The sequence below is a fragment of the Chelonia mydas genome, chromosome 2 (assembly GCF_015237465.2).
Source record: "Chelonia mydas isolate rCheMyd1 chromosome 2, rCheMyd1.pri.v2, whole genome shotgun sequence".
NCBI lineage: Eukaryota > Metazoa > Chordata > Testudines > Cheloniidae > Chelonia > Chelonia mydas.
In genome coordinates, this window is record NC_057850.1 from 103,593,194 (window position 1) to 103,610,488 (window position 17,295).

The 17,295-nt window shown below is 44.5% G+C and overlaps 1 protein-coding gene across 5 annotated transcripts; it reads right to left on the reverse strand.

Moving 5' to 3' along the window:
- Window positions 1-4,373: 4,373 nt before the first annotated feature.
- NRSN1 (neurensin 1) lies at window positions 4,374-16,184 on the reverse strand. Of its 5 annotated transcripts, none has more exons than XM_043540048.1 (5): window positions 16,030-16,184; window positions 13,602-13,678; window positions 10,727-10,776; window positions 7,952-8,156; window positions 4,374-6,977 (listed from the first exon to the last, which is right to left on the reverse strand). In XM_043540048.1, exons 4-5 carry the CDS (start codon window positions 8,138-8,140, stop codon window positions 6,579-6,581), a joined length of 588 nt encoding a protein of 195 aa, XP_043395983.1. In that variant the 5' UTR covers window positions 8,141-8,156; window positions 10,727-10,776; window positions 13,602-13,678; window positions 16,030-16,184; the 3' UTR covers window positions 4,374-6,578. The 5 variants fall into 5 exon arrangements, with proteins under 5 accessions (XP_043395983.1, XP_037748984.1, XP_043395984.1 ...); XM_037893056.2 differs by having other exon boundaries at window positions 7,952-8,149; window positions 10,720-10,776; XM_043540049.1 differs by lacking the exon at window positions 16,030-16,184 and adding an exon at window positions 15,051-15,273 and having other exon boundaries at window positions 7,952-8,149; window positions 10,720-10,776.
- Window positions 16,185-17,295: the final 1,111 nt, after the last annotated feature.

Sequence of the window (17,295 nt, forward strand, 5' to 3'; positions counted from 1 at the left end):
CTAAATGTACCACTGCTCTTAGCTACTAATGAAGTAGGAGTAGAGAGAGCCTTCAAGCCCTCACCCTGGAGATCAAGGGCATCATATTCTATCATAGTCGATGTAACTCTGATTGTAAGAACTAAGTTTATCTGGCATCCTGGTGTATAATGTCAGGGTGACCTGCTAACATTGAGTGGCCCTACACCCTAATACCTTCATTTTATTAAAATCGCTGCTTTTGCTATTAGCCCACCGATAAAGAAGAGCTCTTGAAATGCTTACAGCTTAGATTCTTGTAATTTGCTATTGGCTTTCCCTCCTTTACATTACCCAGGATAAAGGTCCTCCCCTTGTTCATACTCTGCTGCCTTTCTGCAGTTTGGTAGGCCAAACAGTCGTGAAGTGGTAGGGTCCATCCTCCTGATCTCTTATCACAGCTGTTTCCATGAATAGCCATTTATTTGCAAACACACAATTAAAAATGTCATGTTGGGGCTGCACCATAAATTCTCAGCAAATCTGCTGACATTCAGCTGACGATGCGAGGGCATTTGTGTTTCCCTGTTTTTAGCCAGTGAATCACCACAGTGGGAATGAAAGGCAGATAAAGGGGTCAATAGAACCTTCAGGGAGAAAACACAGATGCTGCAGTGAAGTCACTGTGTAATGCAGTAGGGAAAACAGACCCAACCATCGTGTGTGTGTGTGTTCATTCAAATTAACACAATAAAAGCAACCAATGAAATGGGAAAATTTGATTTCCACCGTGCAGATTGCAGCGTGAGTACTCTTACGGTAAAAGAGGTCTTGTAATTCTAAGTCTAAGAAGGATAGAATAAAAAATGAAAATGGTCAGAACATGTATTAGAATTTGATAAAAGGCAATTGGGTGGGGAGCAGGACGGGTGGGGAATATTTCTGCTGTTAAGATGGTCCTTACCTGCATTGTAGATGTTCCATTCTACTTGTGAATGTGATGTTATCCAGTCCTTGGGCTGGGAAGTGTTTCATGGATCCAGGAAGGCTGAATCCAAGGCCCATACTTGGGCAGAAGAGGGGCAGTGTCAGACATTGATGGGGTTCACGATGGGGACTATAGAGCTCGAGGAAGCAGTGGTAGGGTGGAGAGCAGTGAGAACTGTGTTTAGTTATTTGGGATCCTTCATTTGCTATGAGACTTATGGATAGAATTTGGATTAGATCCCTAGCTCACGTAGTAGCCATTATCCCCATGTGGACTAACCAGAGTGGAGGGAAGAAATGTTCATTTTGCAACTCTTTGCCAGATGGCAGAGGAATGTTGAGACTCTGGAATCCTGTGTTTAGAACATGAATTACACTTAAAAGTTCTATTGGCATAGCTATGCTGCTCAGGGCTGTAAAAAAACCCCATCTCTGACCTATATAGCTATACCTACAGAGCCCTCCGTGTGGACACAGCTATGTTGATGGATGAGGGCTTCTGTTAATGCGGCTAAAATTGTTTTGGGGAGGTGGTGGTCCTGTACTGCACCTCTCCACCTTCTGTTGGTGTAGGCTGCATCTACACTAGGGGGCTGTGCTAGCATGGCTATGCCTGCATAGGCTCCATAGTGTAGATGTAGCCTAATTCCAGGTTTCGGAAGTGAGTGTGTTCTAGTGGTTATAGTCCGTTCTGCCCCTGCTCTCATAACCTCTCCCTCTCTTCTGCTGTTCCCCGCCATCGCTCCTGTCCATTCTGTCTTTGTTCCTATTTCCATCCCCGTTCACAGCTCCTATCACACTCAACCTACCCCTCTGTACCGTTCATCAATGCCCTGTGCTCCTCAACTCTCTGTATTAGTCATGCCACTTCCTCTTTTCTTTTCACACTGCCTGGATGCCATTCAGAGCACAGGACCAACTATTTATCTGTCCCCAGTTCCAGTGGGTGGAGCCACCGCAGGCTGTGAGGAAGGAGCAATTGCAGCTCCTGCAGCCCGCTCAGCTGCTCTGTGGATATGGCGCATGTGCAGTCTGGTCTGCACATAAGAGCAGTGCGGAGATGGAGCATGCTCAGTGCAGATGTGAAATTCAGAGAATTTAGCTGCCAAAATCTAACCATCCTCTACTGAGAATGTGTGAACTGAGATTTATTGAGGATTATAACTTGGCCATACATTGGTAGATTTTTCTCAAGGATGGCAAATAGTACATCCCTGGAGCCAGTGCTATCTAAGTCTGGAAAGACTTAGAGCTCCACAATGAAATGACTGTAAAATTATTTAACACAAGCAAAATGATATTCTCTAAACTGGTTCTTGGAAATGACAGAGCCATTTTTGCTGAAACTTTCCAAAAAATTCCACCTGAGGCAGGCATCTGTCATGGAAAATTTCTGCTTGAACAGTTTTTAATTTTGGCAAAGTTTTAAGTGACTGAAAACAAGGTCTTACTGAGGAAAGTGTTCAACCTTAGCTAGAGGCAGTGTTACCCTTTTCCCCCTTCAATATCCTTCACCTTGTGGGTTCCAAACATGCTTCTCAGCATGGCAGGCTTCAGTAATAGCCATAAGGCCTGCTTCTTCTTAACATATGGCTACTATAGTGACTCATCTTTACAGTGTCAAAACATATTAACCCAAGAAGGGGGGCTGGGAAATATGGTAGAATGCTCCGTGTTTGTACCAGCCCATCTTGAACATAGCTCATTGCCTGCTGGATCACCTCTCCTTCCAGTCAAAGATGATTAGACAATGATAAAAGTGCATGTTTAAGAACATTCTGTGTCCATGCAGCCATTGTGGAAAAACTATAATTCATTTGAAAGGTGGATTTTCATTCTGATCTCACATGTAAGCACAAAAGGTTAGAGGAGAGATAGGAGTAGCTAAAAGATATTAGAACCATCATTTTAATCTCCTGTAATGAGCTATACTCTAAGATCTGAAATGTCACATTTTCACTATTCACAATCTTTAATTAAACTTCACATTGAAGTTAGTGTCCTGTCTCCCTGCTGCCCATATACTAACAACCTGACAGCAGTGAAGGAAGGACGTAGTAAACAAGCCTCCTTCTGACGTGAAAAGAGCTCAATAAAGACTTATGCTGCTGTTCTACCTCTTGGCTATAATGCGTAGCCTAAAGAACAAGCAACAGTGAATGATGCAGCTATTGTGCTCTGGTGTTTATCACACACCATATGAACAATCATCAGAACTCCTCTCTCCCCCTTATGGAACACCTGCTGTCTTTGCTTGTTTTATATAATCAGAGAAACACAGAGCTGGGAGGGACCTCAAAAGGTCTCCTAGTCCAGCCCCCTTTGCTGAGGCAGCACCAAGTATACCTAGATAATCTCTGACAGGTGTTTGTGTAACCTGTTCTTAAAAACCTCTAATGACAGAGACTCCACAATCTCCCTGGAAGCCTATTCCAGTGCGTAACATTCCTTATGGTTAGAAAGTTTTTTTTCCTAATTAACCTAAATCTCCCTTGTTGCAGATTAAGCCCATTATTTCTCATTTTACCTTTAGTGGACATGAAGAATTGTTAGTCTTCTCTTTATAGCAGCCACTAACATATATGAAGACTCATTCATCTTTTTCAAGAGTAAACAAACCTTTCCTCATAGGTCAGGTTTTTCTAAATATTTTATCTTTTGCTCTCCTCTGGATTCTTCCCAGTTTGACCCCATCTTTCTTAAAGTGTGGCACGCAAAACTGCATCTGGTACACACATCTGATTCCTGCCTGTGTCCCACACCTATTACCCACTCATGCTCTCCTCCCTGTGAACTACACTCTTGTTTTGAACATGGGTTGCTATGTGCTTTTGCACTCCCAAGTTGTGGGTGCCAGTAAATTGCCAGTTGTACACAGAATTTTATTCTGTTTCAGTCTGTGCAATTTCTTGTTTGTGATGGTGTCATCATTGTCCATCTTTCATAATGTTGGTCCTTAGCCATTTCAAATATGTGCTGCTACAGTGATCTACCTTGCTGTGTCTGGCTGAAATTTTTCTTAGCATCATCAAGTACAATTTTCTTACTTCTCCCACCATTCATAACTATTATTCTAGTTTGAGCTCAAAGAAAACCTCCAAAACCCTCCTTCTGGTTTCTGCACCTCCAAAGTCCATGAAAGGTTTTCCAGATCCAAAACTTTTGAATGAGCAAGGTATGGAGCACAGCCACCTCCAGACTTAATCTGGATAGCCAGAGTTTTCCATCCTGAATCTGATTCAATGTCATTGTCATCAATTTCCACACTATGCATGAAACTGGAAATGCACTTCATGCACAAAGGGTATCAACACAAACAGGTTCACTTGTGCTGTGCAGCTACGTGACTTCATTTGCTGATTCATCTTTGAAACTGATATTTTATGTTTTGAAAGGAAAACGGTTACTTGAAAGGACTCACCACAAAATTCATGTTTGGCTTGTTCATATAATTTTACTGAATCCATTCAAAAAAATAGACAGAACTATAAGGTAGAACATATTATCAGAGAATACAAAGGTCACATCATTCTTTATACATCTTTAATTTAAATCCACAGATTAAGAGGATGAGCTAGTTACCTCATATGAGAACAAAATTAAGTTTCTTTAGTGACAGGACAAATATTCAGGTAAGCATCCAGACAAATGTATTCCAATTAAGGAGAGCTTACTCTACTACCTATAAAAATAGAACAACATTTTAAAATTTCTTTAGATAGATTCTTTAAGGTCAACTAATGGGATCATGTAGAGACAGGACACAGCAGGCTAGGAATTTCACTTTAAACCAGTGGTCTTCAAGTTTTTTTACCCCCAAAATCACTTTTTGAATCTAAGGGCAACTCAGGGTCTACCCTGAGCCTTCCCCAAGGCCCCGCCCCTTCCCCAAAGCCCCACCCTACTCACTCCATCCCCTCCTTCCCATCACGTGCTCTCCCCAACCCTCACTCACCTTCACGGGCTGGGGTTGGGGGTTGCGGTTCAGGAGGGGATGCTGGATCGGGGCTGGGGCCGAGGGGTTCACAGTGTGAGAGGGGGCTCTGGGTTAAGCCTGGGGCAGGGGGTTGGGGTGCAGGAGGGGGTGAGTGGTCCAAACTCTAGGAGGGAGTTTGGGTGCAGGAGGGGGCTCTGGGCTGAGGCAGAGTGTTGGGGTGCAGGAGGGGGTACAGGGTGCTGGCTCTGGGAGGGAGGTCAGGGCTGGGGCAGAGGTTTGGAGTGCGGGGGGTGGGGTTGGGACACAGAAGGGGAAATGGGGTGCTGGCTCCAGGAGGGGGCTCAGGGATGGGGGTTGGGGTGCAGCCTCCCACAGGGCAGCACTTACCTCTGGTGGCTCCCAGTCGGCGGTGGGCACAGCAAGGCTGAAGCAGGCTCCCTGCCTATCCTGCCCCCACACCGCTCCCAGAAGGGGACAATGCGCCCCTGCGCCCCCTGGAGTAGGGAGGACGGGGGGCACGTGGCTCCGCATGCTGTTCTGCTCTTGCCCCCCACAGCTCTCCTGGCTAATGGGAGCTGCAAGGGCGGTGCTTGCAGGCAGGAGCAGCGCGTGCGGAGGGAGACCCCTGCCCTCATGCCCCGGGCTGCAGTGTCCGCTTCCGGGAGTGGGGGCGGGATAGGCTTAGGCAGCCACACTGCGCTGCCACTGGAGATTGCAATCGACTGGGAGATCCTCTAGGATCGACCAGTCCAGCGTGATCGACTGGTTGATGACCACTGCTTTAAACCATAGTCTAATTCCCATCCTGCCAAGGCCCAAATGTGTTATATGAGTTTTAAGGACATTTGGCAAAGACTAGTGATGACGGACACCACACCAAACAACCAGTGGGGAAATGTGGAGTTCTTTTTCTTAATTAAAATAGGATGTTTCATAATCTTGCTTTCCTTATTTTGCATTTGTTAAATAAATATGGTGATTTTACAAAAGACGGAGAGTGCCAGGTCCGTGTGGACTGGTGGCAAATTTGGGCCTAAAATGATGTCTGTTTCCCATATGGAAACACTGTTGGCTGATCTGTGCCTTAATCAAAATCGGGGCAGCAGAGTTTCTTGTGTGTGAGATACACAGACTGTGTATATGTACACTCTTATTTGTATGGAGACTACCGAAAATGACAGGACTACCAACATGGGTGAAGAGGGCAGGATATTACCCCATGTACATCAGGACTGGAAAGTGAAAGAACACCAAGTCTAAACAAATGTTTTAAAAACTACCCTAGCTAAAAAAAAGTACACCACATTAACTTTAAACAGAGCATAATTTTGGATGGCCATGATACAACTGGTATCAAAATGCCCATTTTTCTCAAATGACACAGAAACTTGATAAGTTAAAAACTGTTTTTTCCCTCCAGTGTTGTTGTAGCCGTGTTGGTAGGTTGACCTAGATCAACATAGGTGAACACTTGTTTACACAATTCATATATTTGAACATGTAAATACATTATTCAAAGCACTAATCACCTAAACTTCCCTCATTTGCCAACCTTTAAATTCTGCTAGATAAGGTTTCCAATCTGTTCCCCTCTTACAGAGCAGAGTACTTGAAGCTGTACTGTAAACACAAATTCGTATGCTCACAAAGGCTGACCTTTTCAAATTAAATGATGTATAAATTAAAAAGGGAAATGTCAGGTTTCTGATAAAGGTTGGACATTTTGAACTTTGGACAAAGTGACAGGTATCTTTGATTCTCCTGGTGCTGGTGCTTTTGTGACTGGGTGTGCATGGGCTTTTATGTCTGCTATTCTCTCTTTAAACCTTTGCTGAAGATACTTTTCTTCTTTGGAGTAGCTTTTAGCAAAAGCAGACATCAACAAGCATGCTGCCATTGTGGTCCCTCCAATACAAAATAAGATTGCTCCTGCCAGCTTACATATATCAAGGGCTCCGTTAAACTGAATGGCATGGTTATCCACAACAACAAAATCTTCTTCCTCCAGGGCTTCGATTTTCGGTGGCACAAGAAAACCTACGACAAGAACTGTTAACCCGATCAGCATAAAAACCACCCCAGAGATGAGTCCGACCTGGAAAACAAACAGGGTTAAAAATGAATGTGGCCTCATCGTTTGTAACATTTTCATTGTCTATACAAATATTTGTCAATCCTACCAGGAAGCAGACATTGTCTTTTGAGCCCTGATTCATAGAATTCAAATATGTGGATGAATTGCCATGTTGGAATTGTTTCAACAACTAATCTTTGTTTAAATCAACATACGGATGGGAATTTCCAGGGAAAAGAAATATGCACGTGTAGAGGCTGTGAGCGTGTATCATGTCCCGCTCTAAGGGTTCCATCACACAAAAGATAACCTGGATCACTTGATGATGACCTGTTCTGTTCATTCCCTCTGAAGCACCTGGCATTGGCCACTGTCCGAAGACAGGCTACTGGGCTAGATGCACCTTTGGTCTGACCCAGTATGGGCATTCTTATGTTCTTAACCTATTACTGCTACTAGGTGACAAAGCTCCTTCTTTAACGCAGGTAGTGGAGGTCTGAGCTTTGGCATTGAAAGTCCCGGATTCAAACCCTGCTGATGACCCATGGTGGGGTCACTACATGTGACCACCTCCTGTTTTCTGTCCATGAAATGTCTTTATCTTGCAGAGGTTAAAAGGACGGTGTGGTAGAAATAAGTCACAACATTACATTTCCTGCCAAGTTTAAATAATAAGTGCAAAGATTGATTTCCACAGGATTCCTAACTTTTTAGTAAACCAAGCCCTTATTGTTTCCCTGATAGTTTGATCAGACATCCACGTATGCTTATATGAATGTCAGTGAAAGCTATGCGTGAATGTGCTGAGAATCATTTCTCTACACTTTTACAAATTATAGCTAAGATTTCAAAAGTGACTTGATTTTGTGTGCTTCAATTTTTGATGCCCAACTAGATATATATGTTAAAAGGGCCTCATTTTCAAAGGGTGGGTGTTCAGCACTGAAAACTGGGCCTGTAGCAAATAATAGTTTCTGTAGAATGATGAGCTGTACCTTCCAGAATGCAGAGCTCCACCTGCTAGGTGACCTCTGGATCTGAAAATCATTCTCATGCTCCCAAATTGAAGCTGTGCAGTCCTCATAAAATTGATGCAGATAGGATCGAACTCCATAGCGTTGATAACTTCCCTCCGTGCCGCTATGCGCTTGCTTGGAGCTGCAGATATCCGCATACGAGCTCATCCTTCTCACCTGCAATGAGAGATTTCACACAAGACAGACCCAATTAGTGACACTATGCGATTTTACAAAAAGGAAATCAAAATGGGCTGCAATTAATCCCTTGATAGGAGCTCTGGAAAGAGGCATCTCCACCCCACACTCCCAAAGTAAGGGCTTGATCCTGCTAAGTGCTGAGCACTCCTGGCAGGTGTGGGGGCCCTCAACTCCTATTAAAGTCAGTAGGTGCTGAGAGCCCTTGACACCTTGCAGGATTACACCCTAAAGACGGGTGTGTGAACACTCAGCAAAGTTGTTTTTTACATGTAGTGTTTCTAGTGCCATAATGCATGATGAAATATCGTTTAATTTCATGTAAATTTAAAGCGGCATTGCATGACTGCAGGGCTGAGTGCCTCGATCTCTGATACAAACACCATTACTATTAGTCATGGTAGGCATCGCTTGCTAGCTCTATCTGCTAATTTGGAACATTTCACAAACTTTTCTTGATGGCTTTATTTTTTTCTTAAACTTGTAAAACAGAGACATAACTGTGGGATTATATATAACTGTGACATAAATAGCCAAGGGGGTCCTGGTCATGAAGACTAGCCTTAAATTAATTTTTCTGAATAAAAATACACTCAAGGATGGAACATTTGTTCTACTATCTGAAAATCAGAAATGAAAATGATTACAAACTACCAAGCCTATTTTAATTTACCAAATGCCAATAGTAAATTTGTGAGGTGAAGCCTGGCACCATTGATTGCAAAAGGGTTAGGATTTCACCCACTGCGAAAAGTAAATCCAGTGTCCTAAATTCTTTCCATTGTAATAAAGTACTAGTAAAACAAAGATTTTCTGTTTTTAAATATCCAGGGCCTGACTCTGATTTCACTTACACTTATTTTACACTATTGTAACTCCACTGAATTCAGCAGACTTACACCTGTATAAGTGAGGTCAATCAGGCCTTTTAAAAATGAGTATGCCACTTTAATATGCCATCTGTAGATGAGTATTTTAGAAGTATTATAATGCCTTTGTTTTGGATTTAGTAGGATTATATGAACCAAAAGGTATGAGTGAGACCTAACGTCAGCTTCAAGTAACACACCTGACTTCTTAAAACAGTGCAATGCAAGCATACCTAACCTGTTAGTTTTAACAAGGTTGTCCCACTCCAACCCCCTTTTCTTGCATTTTATAGGCTACTAGCCCCTATCCCCTTCAGTAACTGGTGCAATACCCCCAATGCACATGATTTCACTCACTACAGAATACCAGCTCCCCTTATATTAAATGAGATGGACAAATACTGAATGACTCACACTGAAATTATGTAAAAATCTGGAGCATGCTAATTAAAAACAATGGCAGAATTCAGCTCTTGGTAGGTACAGAAATTGGCATCACTATGACACGAATCCTGTAATCCACTGGTTGTTTTGTTTTTCATGGCTCAGTGTTGAGGAATCCTATGCACTTTTCTCTGATAGTAGTAGCTTTTCTATTCCCCTGGTATTAATGTATTCCTGCCATTATAGTCTCATAAGAATTTCTGTGGAAAGGCCTCAAAGCATCCTGACATATCAAGGCCAAATGGATCAAATCCAGTATCCAGGAGGCCTGCAACATGTGGAAGTTCTTTGTCCAATGAGATTCGGAGCCTGCTCCATGACCACCTCCTGCACTGGAGAGTGGAGGTGCTGGTGAACAAGCTTTGCAAAGCTGCCACCCAGCATTCCTAGACCCTCTCTGTTAAGCATCCCGACATCTGCGGATGCAGCCCTTGACTTCAGAGTGCTTAAAGCAGCACTTCTGTGAGAAGCTCTCCCTGTGGGGAGTGGGATTGGAGTCCAAAGATTCCCATTCTCTTTTTTTCCCCGTCAGCCTCAAGACTCTTGTTCTTCCTCCCTAGGGTGTTTCCTCACAGACCAAGCCAAAGAAATATTATTCTCGTTTTTCTGACTGATTTGCTTTTTGTTGATTGGTTGAGATGGCACAGACTCCCGGCCTAATGGTCTTCAAGAAGAGACTCCCCTTAGTTAGAGAGGGAGGTAGATGTTTTGAAATCAGACACAGTAAAGCTGGAGGCAGCCCCCAGAAAGCAAGACAATTCTATGTGGTTATTGGTCATTATCCTGCCTGTCTGATTCAAGGGAGAACCACACATCTCAAGGTCTAGACTGAAAGACAAAGTAAATTAGCTGGTACATGGGTACATGCCTTTCTCTGGAGATAGAGTTGCATGGATATGAAGATGTCTTCTTACAAATCTTTTGGGCAACTGCAAAGCATTACTAGATAGGCATTGCAAATAGGATAATTGACATGTCACTAACCTTGACATTTTCCACTGTAATATCTGGAAATTAATTTTACTATACTATAAACTTTGATCTTATTTTTCTCACACAAAAGTGACATGAATGAAAATGTATAGAGTGAAGCCTTGTGGAAAACTCCGAAAAATATTGTTTATAAAGAATTCTGCTTCTAGAACAGTTGTTGTTGTTCAGGTTTTTATTTCATTCACTCTGTGTGTATGGGGGATCTTTGCTCCTTAGGAGTTGCTGTTCCTGCTGTTTCCATACCTGCAATCAAAGTCCTTTCTTTGTGACATCACAACCATCTCCCCAGCAACTAGGTAGCTGTAATGTTACAGAAGACAATGACTTCGACTGAAGAACATTTTTTAAAAAAAAACAACCCCCCACGTCCCCTCGGCCTGCAAATCCTCTCTCACCCACCCCAAACATACTGTTTTCATGCAAATATTCCTAGTAAACAATGAAGGAAGACAAAAACGACTATATGTAACCAGAACTCTTCTGGATGCTACAATAAAATAATAGTAATAATAATTCATAAGCAGAATGTTTTTAAAATTTTCCATGAGGAGTCACTGAGGGTTCAGAATGTTAAAAAAGAAGGTAAAACTATATGCAATAAGGGAGAAGTGATTTAACGTAAATATTTTGCACATGCTGAGGTGATCTCAAGATACTTTCTTTACGGACACTAATTAAGCATCGTAATAGCCCTGTGAGGTAGGTAAGTACTATCAATACCCATTTTATAGATGGGTAAAGCAAGTAATAGAGAAGTTAAATGACTTACTTGCCTAACACCACATAAGTTAATGGTAGAATCCAAAACGGACCCAGGAATCATGGCCTCTAATCCTCTGCACTAGACAGTGTACTGCACTAGACTATAAAGTGGCTGTATGAATTACCATAGCTTTCATTCCTAGATTCATATGGTCATATCTTCCTTCAAAGATGAGACACAATAATATCTTATCAATATACCTCAAAGTGCCTTGCAATGAGGAGTAAGCAGCATTATCCCCATTTACCAGATGTGGAAAATTGAGACACACGCAAATTATTATGAGGCTTAATTTGTGTTTGTAAAGTGTCTCGAGATCACCTGAAGGTGTGCCAAAAAAATGGAGGTGTGAACGCACAAATTAAAGGGATTGACTAAGGTCAATATAGAGCATCACTTGCAGAGCAGGAAGCAGATTGCCATCCCTCCCATACCAAATCATCTCCTGACTCCCAATCAAGTCCCATATCTCACAGGACAAAACTGTCTCCTCATATAAACTGTATGTGTGAGTCCCCACTGGCTTGCAACTTGTATAATCATTTTTTAACCTGTGCATAGTGAGATCAGAATGGAAGTATTTTATTCTCACTTTACAGAGGTGTAAAGGACAACGCAAGGTCAGTGGTAGGGAAGAATGAGTCCTAATGGGGTCAGTTTGACTAGTGTGTTTGGCTGCTTTGTGGTGTTCTGGTGGTACAGAGCAGCCCCCTGGGGAAGTTAAGCTTGGTTGATAGCTGCTTTGCATCAGCAGAATCATGCAAAGCAACTGGAGCATATCAGTGAATCTGGCCCAATATCTCTAGTGATCTTCATTCTCTCCTGTAATTTACTGTAATTAATTCGAGAAAACATAAGGTTGACTAATTTGTAAAGATCAGCATAAATTAACTATGCACCATATTAAAAAGAGGTACTGTATAGTAATTGTGAACTAACCTCATTGTGTATCAGGAGATATGTTGTAAAATCTAATTCCTCACTATGGGATTAACCCATGATAATCACACAACCTGGGATTACTTATTTTATATGTAGATTGTTTTCTATATTAAAACAAGGTTAGAGTGGAAATCTAGAATGCTAATAGTTGCATTTGATTATTTATGAGTTAAAATGTAGATAAGTATCACAGAATGAAGGTTAGTAGACAAAAAAGAATTTTAGTCAAAAGAGTGGAGCATAGCATTACAGTTGTGACAGCTAGTTCATCAAATTATGATCTTTATTTCTTTTCATTCTAAAAAACATCTGATTAAATTTAGCCAGTCCTACTGGATGCTTTCTTGAACACATTTATAACTCCTGCCCCCCCCCCCCCACACTCTCCCTAACCATCGCTCAAACAAATAAGCTATTACATGGTGGCAAATCTATCCTGGCCTCTGGTTCTTCATGTAAAGATAATACTATCAGTTCCTAGACAGAGGAAGGAGAGGTTGAAGACGTTTCCAGCCCCCAGTGGTGATTTGGAATAGTGTAGTCTGTCTTCTGAGCTGCAACATGAATGTAGCTCTTGCTTTTTGAGAATGAGGCAGGGGAATTGAACAGAATGCTGAAGTGAGGTGAAGTAAAGGAGTCCACAATAAATATGTGGGGGAGTGTTCAAAGGCACCCATTTGTACCAGATCAATATAAATGACAGCTACTGTGTTGGGGTGTTGAATGTATTGGCATAGGCTTCACTTTTGTGGATGTGGGTTTGAAGGGCCAGATCCTTAAAGGTACTTGGGTACCTCACTCCCATTCATTTCACTGGGAGTGAGGTGCCTAAATACCCTGAAGGATCTGGGCCTAAAAGCCTATGTTTAGGGATCTTTTGCCCAAAACTGGGGTAAACATTGTTACCCTAAATCAGTGTTTTGGTCTGAGCTTAGAGCTTGTATAAAACCAAGGGACAGCTGTTAATCTTTAGAACTTTTCACGGCATAACTGTGGATCAGTGTAATCATTACCAATCTCTAGAAATACAGAGAAGTTACAATCAGAACTTCAGAATGCAGCTGCACTGTAGCAATCCCCTAGCAACTTTATACCCCACATAAAGACTATCCCGTGTTTATTTTGTGCTTTATTACACTGCACTGATACAGCGGGAGAGGGGGTAGGAGGTGGTGATCAGTTTTGTGAATAGATGGATGAAACATTGAGCATATTTCAGGAGAAACTACTGAATGAATTTTCAAACTGCTTCATGATAAATTAATTGTTTTAAGTATTAAATGTTTACCTTTTAGAAAACTGAATTTGAAAGCTATGCTAAAACAGAAGAAAATGGAAGTGTGATGTTGCTCTCTCAGCACATGCACATACATCACCATGAACCTGCAAATGTAAAACACAAATTAAAAGGGGTTCTTACGTTTTAAGTCCTTCTCTTCCTCCTGATGTTAGACACTCTGACCTTTCTGTTTAAAGGCTCATCTTTCCAATCTTTACCTACAGGAAAAAGAGAACCCCTAGAAATAGTGAATTCTGGAGTAAATAACATAGATACTGGATAATAATTCATGGGATAATCTTGATGCTTACAAAATCGAATATCAAAACCTAATGTTCCCTTAGGATAGAGACCCAAGCATGGCAGGCTGGGCCTGATCCAAAGTTCATTGAAATCAGTGGGAATCTTTCCATTGACTTTAGTGGGCTTTGCATCATGCCTTTTATATACAGGTCTCTTTTTTTGTTTGGGGAGTCAATTGTGAGCTGTATCACACAACCATACAAAGGAGAATGTGGACATAATGCACCCCATTAATTTTCTGCATAGGCCACACCCTTTTGTGCTCAGGAGATTGACCAGCTACTATTACCCATTCTCTGCAGGTGGGTGGAGCCTGACTTCAGCTAAGGCAGCACAAAGGAGGAAGTAAACTACACCAGGGAGAGAAATGGCACGAATTACTTCCCTTAGTCAAGAAGGGGGAAGCAGAGACCATATTGACAGGTTTCAGAGTAGCAGCAGTGTTAGTCTGTATCTGCAAAAAGAAAAGGAGTACTTGTGGCACCTTAGAGACTAACAAAGTTATTTGAGCATAAGCTTTCGTGAGCTACAGCTCACTTCATTGGATGAATACAGTGAAAAATACAATGGGGAGATTTTATATACACAGAGAACATGAAACAATGGGTGTTACCATACAAACTGTAACAAGAGTGATCAGGAAAGGTGAGCTATTGCTGGTAATAGCTCACCTTTCCTGATCACTCTTGTTACAGGCTGTATGGTAACACCCATTGTTTCATGTTCTCTGTGTATATAAAATCTCCCCACTGTATTTTCCACTGTATGCATCCAATGAAGTGAGCTGTAGCTCACGAAAGCTTATGCTCAAATAAATTTTAGTCTCTAACGTGCCACAAGTACTCCTTTTTTCAGAGACCATATTGTGACTATGCGAGATCAATGCAACTAGGCAGTACTCTTTACTAAGGGCTCATGGTAATGCCACAGTCTCACACTTAGTGATTCACAACTTTTAAATAATGCTTCTTGCAACAGGTTAAATCCATTTTATCCTGGTGAGTAATTACAATATGATGCACCATCCTGTAAACAAAAGCAATCATGATTTCAAGTTTCCTATACTTACATGCCTTTAGGAACAATTAAGGAAGGCATCCCCCCAGAAAAACGTCCTAAATATTTACTGTATAATATAGCTCCTGTGAATATCTGTTGCAAAGGAATTCACACACACACACACACACACACCCCCCCCCCGCCTCTAATCACATCAACAATCCCTACTCATTACCCTTCATCTGCCCCAAGAAGGCAGGATAGCCCCTGTAAAAGAGATTTGTTTACCATTCAGTTACTAGAGTTCTTTCTCCACCTTCTCTAATTATATTCACTAAGGTATCAGCAGAACCTCAGAGATGGCTGAGGCTTAGTTTTATTCTGATCAGCTGATAAACATTCCTGCTGCAGAACGCCCTCCACCAAGGGAGAAGACCATATTTGCCTCTTCAGGCCACTCTACAGAAGACACAAACGACGCACGAATGACTACTTGTTTTCGGAGCAGGGAGAGGAGTAAATCTCCTAGTACCACCGAGGGCACCAGCAAGGAGGGAAGCAGTGCAATCCCCATAGCAACTGGTTTCCTTGCACGCTTCGGCTCTGCGGGAGGAAGTGGCCTTCAGTGCCCTTCACGGCCGGCCTGTCGCTGCCTGGAGCGCGCTCTCCATGGTGCTGAAGCCCGGCGGCGGCTCACAGGCTGTGAAGCGGCCCCGCCGAGGTTTGCTGCCGAGCGCTTGCGAAGCAGCCGGCTCCCAGCAACCGCGGGTTCGTCCTCCCTTTCTTCTGCGGGGGTAATTTACCGACGCACCCTTCGCCCTGCCGGACCAATACGGTCTGCTCCTAAACACCAGCCCATGAAACGAAAACGCCCTCGGCTTGCCCTGCACTTTACCCGGCGGCGCCTCCCAGCACAGCAGCCCCCGTTCCCTTTGCAGGGCTGCCGTGGCGCCGAGGTTGGCAACCACGCCGAAGCGTTTTGCAGCCCGCCAGGGCTCGGGCAGAGAGGAGGGGGCTCGCCTGCAAGTTCCACACCGTCCTGTAAACGCCAGCGGCGGGATCTGCTGCCAGAGCCGCCGGTTACTAGCACAGAAACGGGCCGCCACCCCGGCGGCGAGTGCAAGTGCTCAGATCAGCGCCCCCCGGGCTTTGCAAAACTGCCAGGGGCAAGTGCCTCCGCACAAGCCGGGACCAACAGACCCTGGGCACAGAGGAGCTCCCCGGGGCCGGCTCACCACACCTGCCCACACCGCTCGGCCGCGCTTACCTGAGCCTCCCTGCCGCCGGCTGAGCAAGTGCAGCTGGGCGAGCTGCAGCTCTCTCGCGCGGCTCCCATCCCCGCTCCGCGCTCGGCCACCGCGCCCCACGTGTCCCCGCCCGCCGGAGCCCGGCTCGCCCTGGGCCTGCGCACTCCGCCGCGCCCGGGCGCTGCCGCTTGGCGGAGGGGGCGGGCGCAGCCGGGGCCGGGCGAGCGGCTGGCTTAGCCTCGCCCGCTGCGGGAGCCCCGCTCCCCGGCGCGTGGGCCCGCCCCGCCCCCCGCGCGCTGCTCTTGCCCCCCAGGCGCTGCAGCCGCTCGTGGCTTGGGGCGCCGCGCTGGGGGTGCCACGGTTCACAGCGCCGTGCAAAGCGGCAGGCGTGAGGACTAACCGGGCAAAGTCCCGCCCCCTGGCAGGGTGCCCTAGGGGCACTAAGCCAGAGATCAGCCCCCCTCCCCCCACACCCCCCTTTCTCCACCCCCCGCGCAGAAGGATCACAGGTCCTGGACTTGACCACAAGATGTCTGGCTTTGGCTAGGGCCCTTAAAGGTGCTCCCCAGGCCTGGAGAAGAGGGGCCGCTCTGCTGCTGTGGGAGCCCTCTCCGACAAACTCTGTCACTTCGCGTCCAGGGCCGCCAGCCAGCCGCTAGGGCTCAGTGGGAAATGCAAGATCAGGGGCCTCCTCCCGGGGGACTGGGAATCAGCAGACCTGGGTTCCCATCCTGGCTTCTGTCCCTACCCCGCTGTGGGATGCTGGCCCAGTCACTTCCCTTCTGTGCACCTATTTCGCTTCCTTTGCCCAGCCGGTCTTGACTGTAAAATCGCCAGGGCCAGGACTAACTCTCACTATCTTACAGTTTATAGCCTGCCTACAACAATGGGGTCCCCGTCGGGGGGGGGGGGGGATATCTAGGTACACTGCAATGTAAATAATAAATGATTAAGTTGTGTATCTGTGCAACTCATTGTCCACTTATGGTGTGTTAAACCCAAAGGAATCCATGCTCACAACGCCCAAGCTTGCAGGGCTACTTCCATACTGTGAGCAAGAGGAAATTGTATCATGTGTCTTTATAATAATGATCCCAGACCAACTGCATCTCAGGTAGAGAGGGTGTTGGGGCACTGCCCCACCTGTGTGTGTGTTTAAATATGAATGACAGCTTGCTATAGATTTGCTGTGTGTGAATCATATTGAGTAGTAGGGCATTCTTCTCCACAACCCCTGTGGCACATGCACAGCCCATGCAGTCAAGGCCTGATAGGAGGCAAAGCTG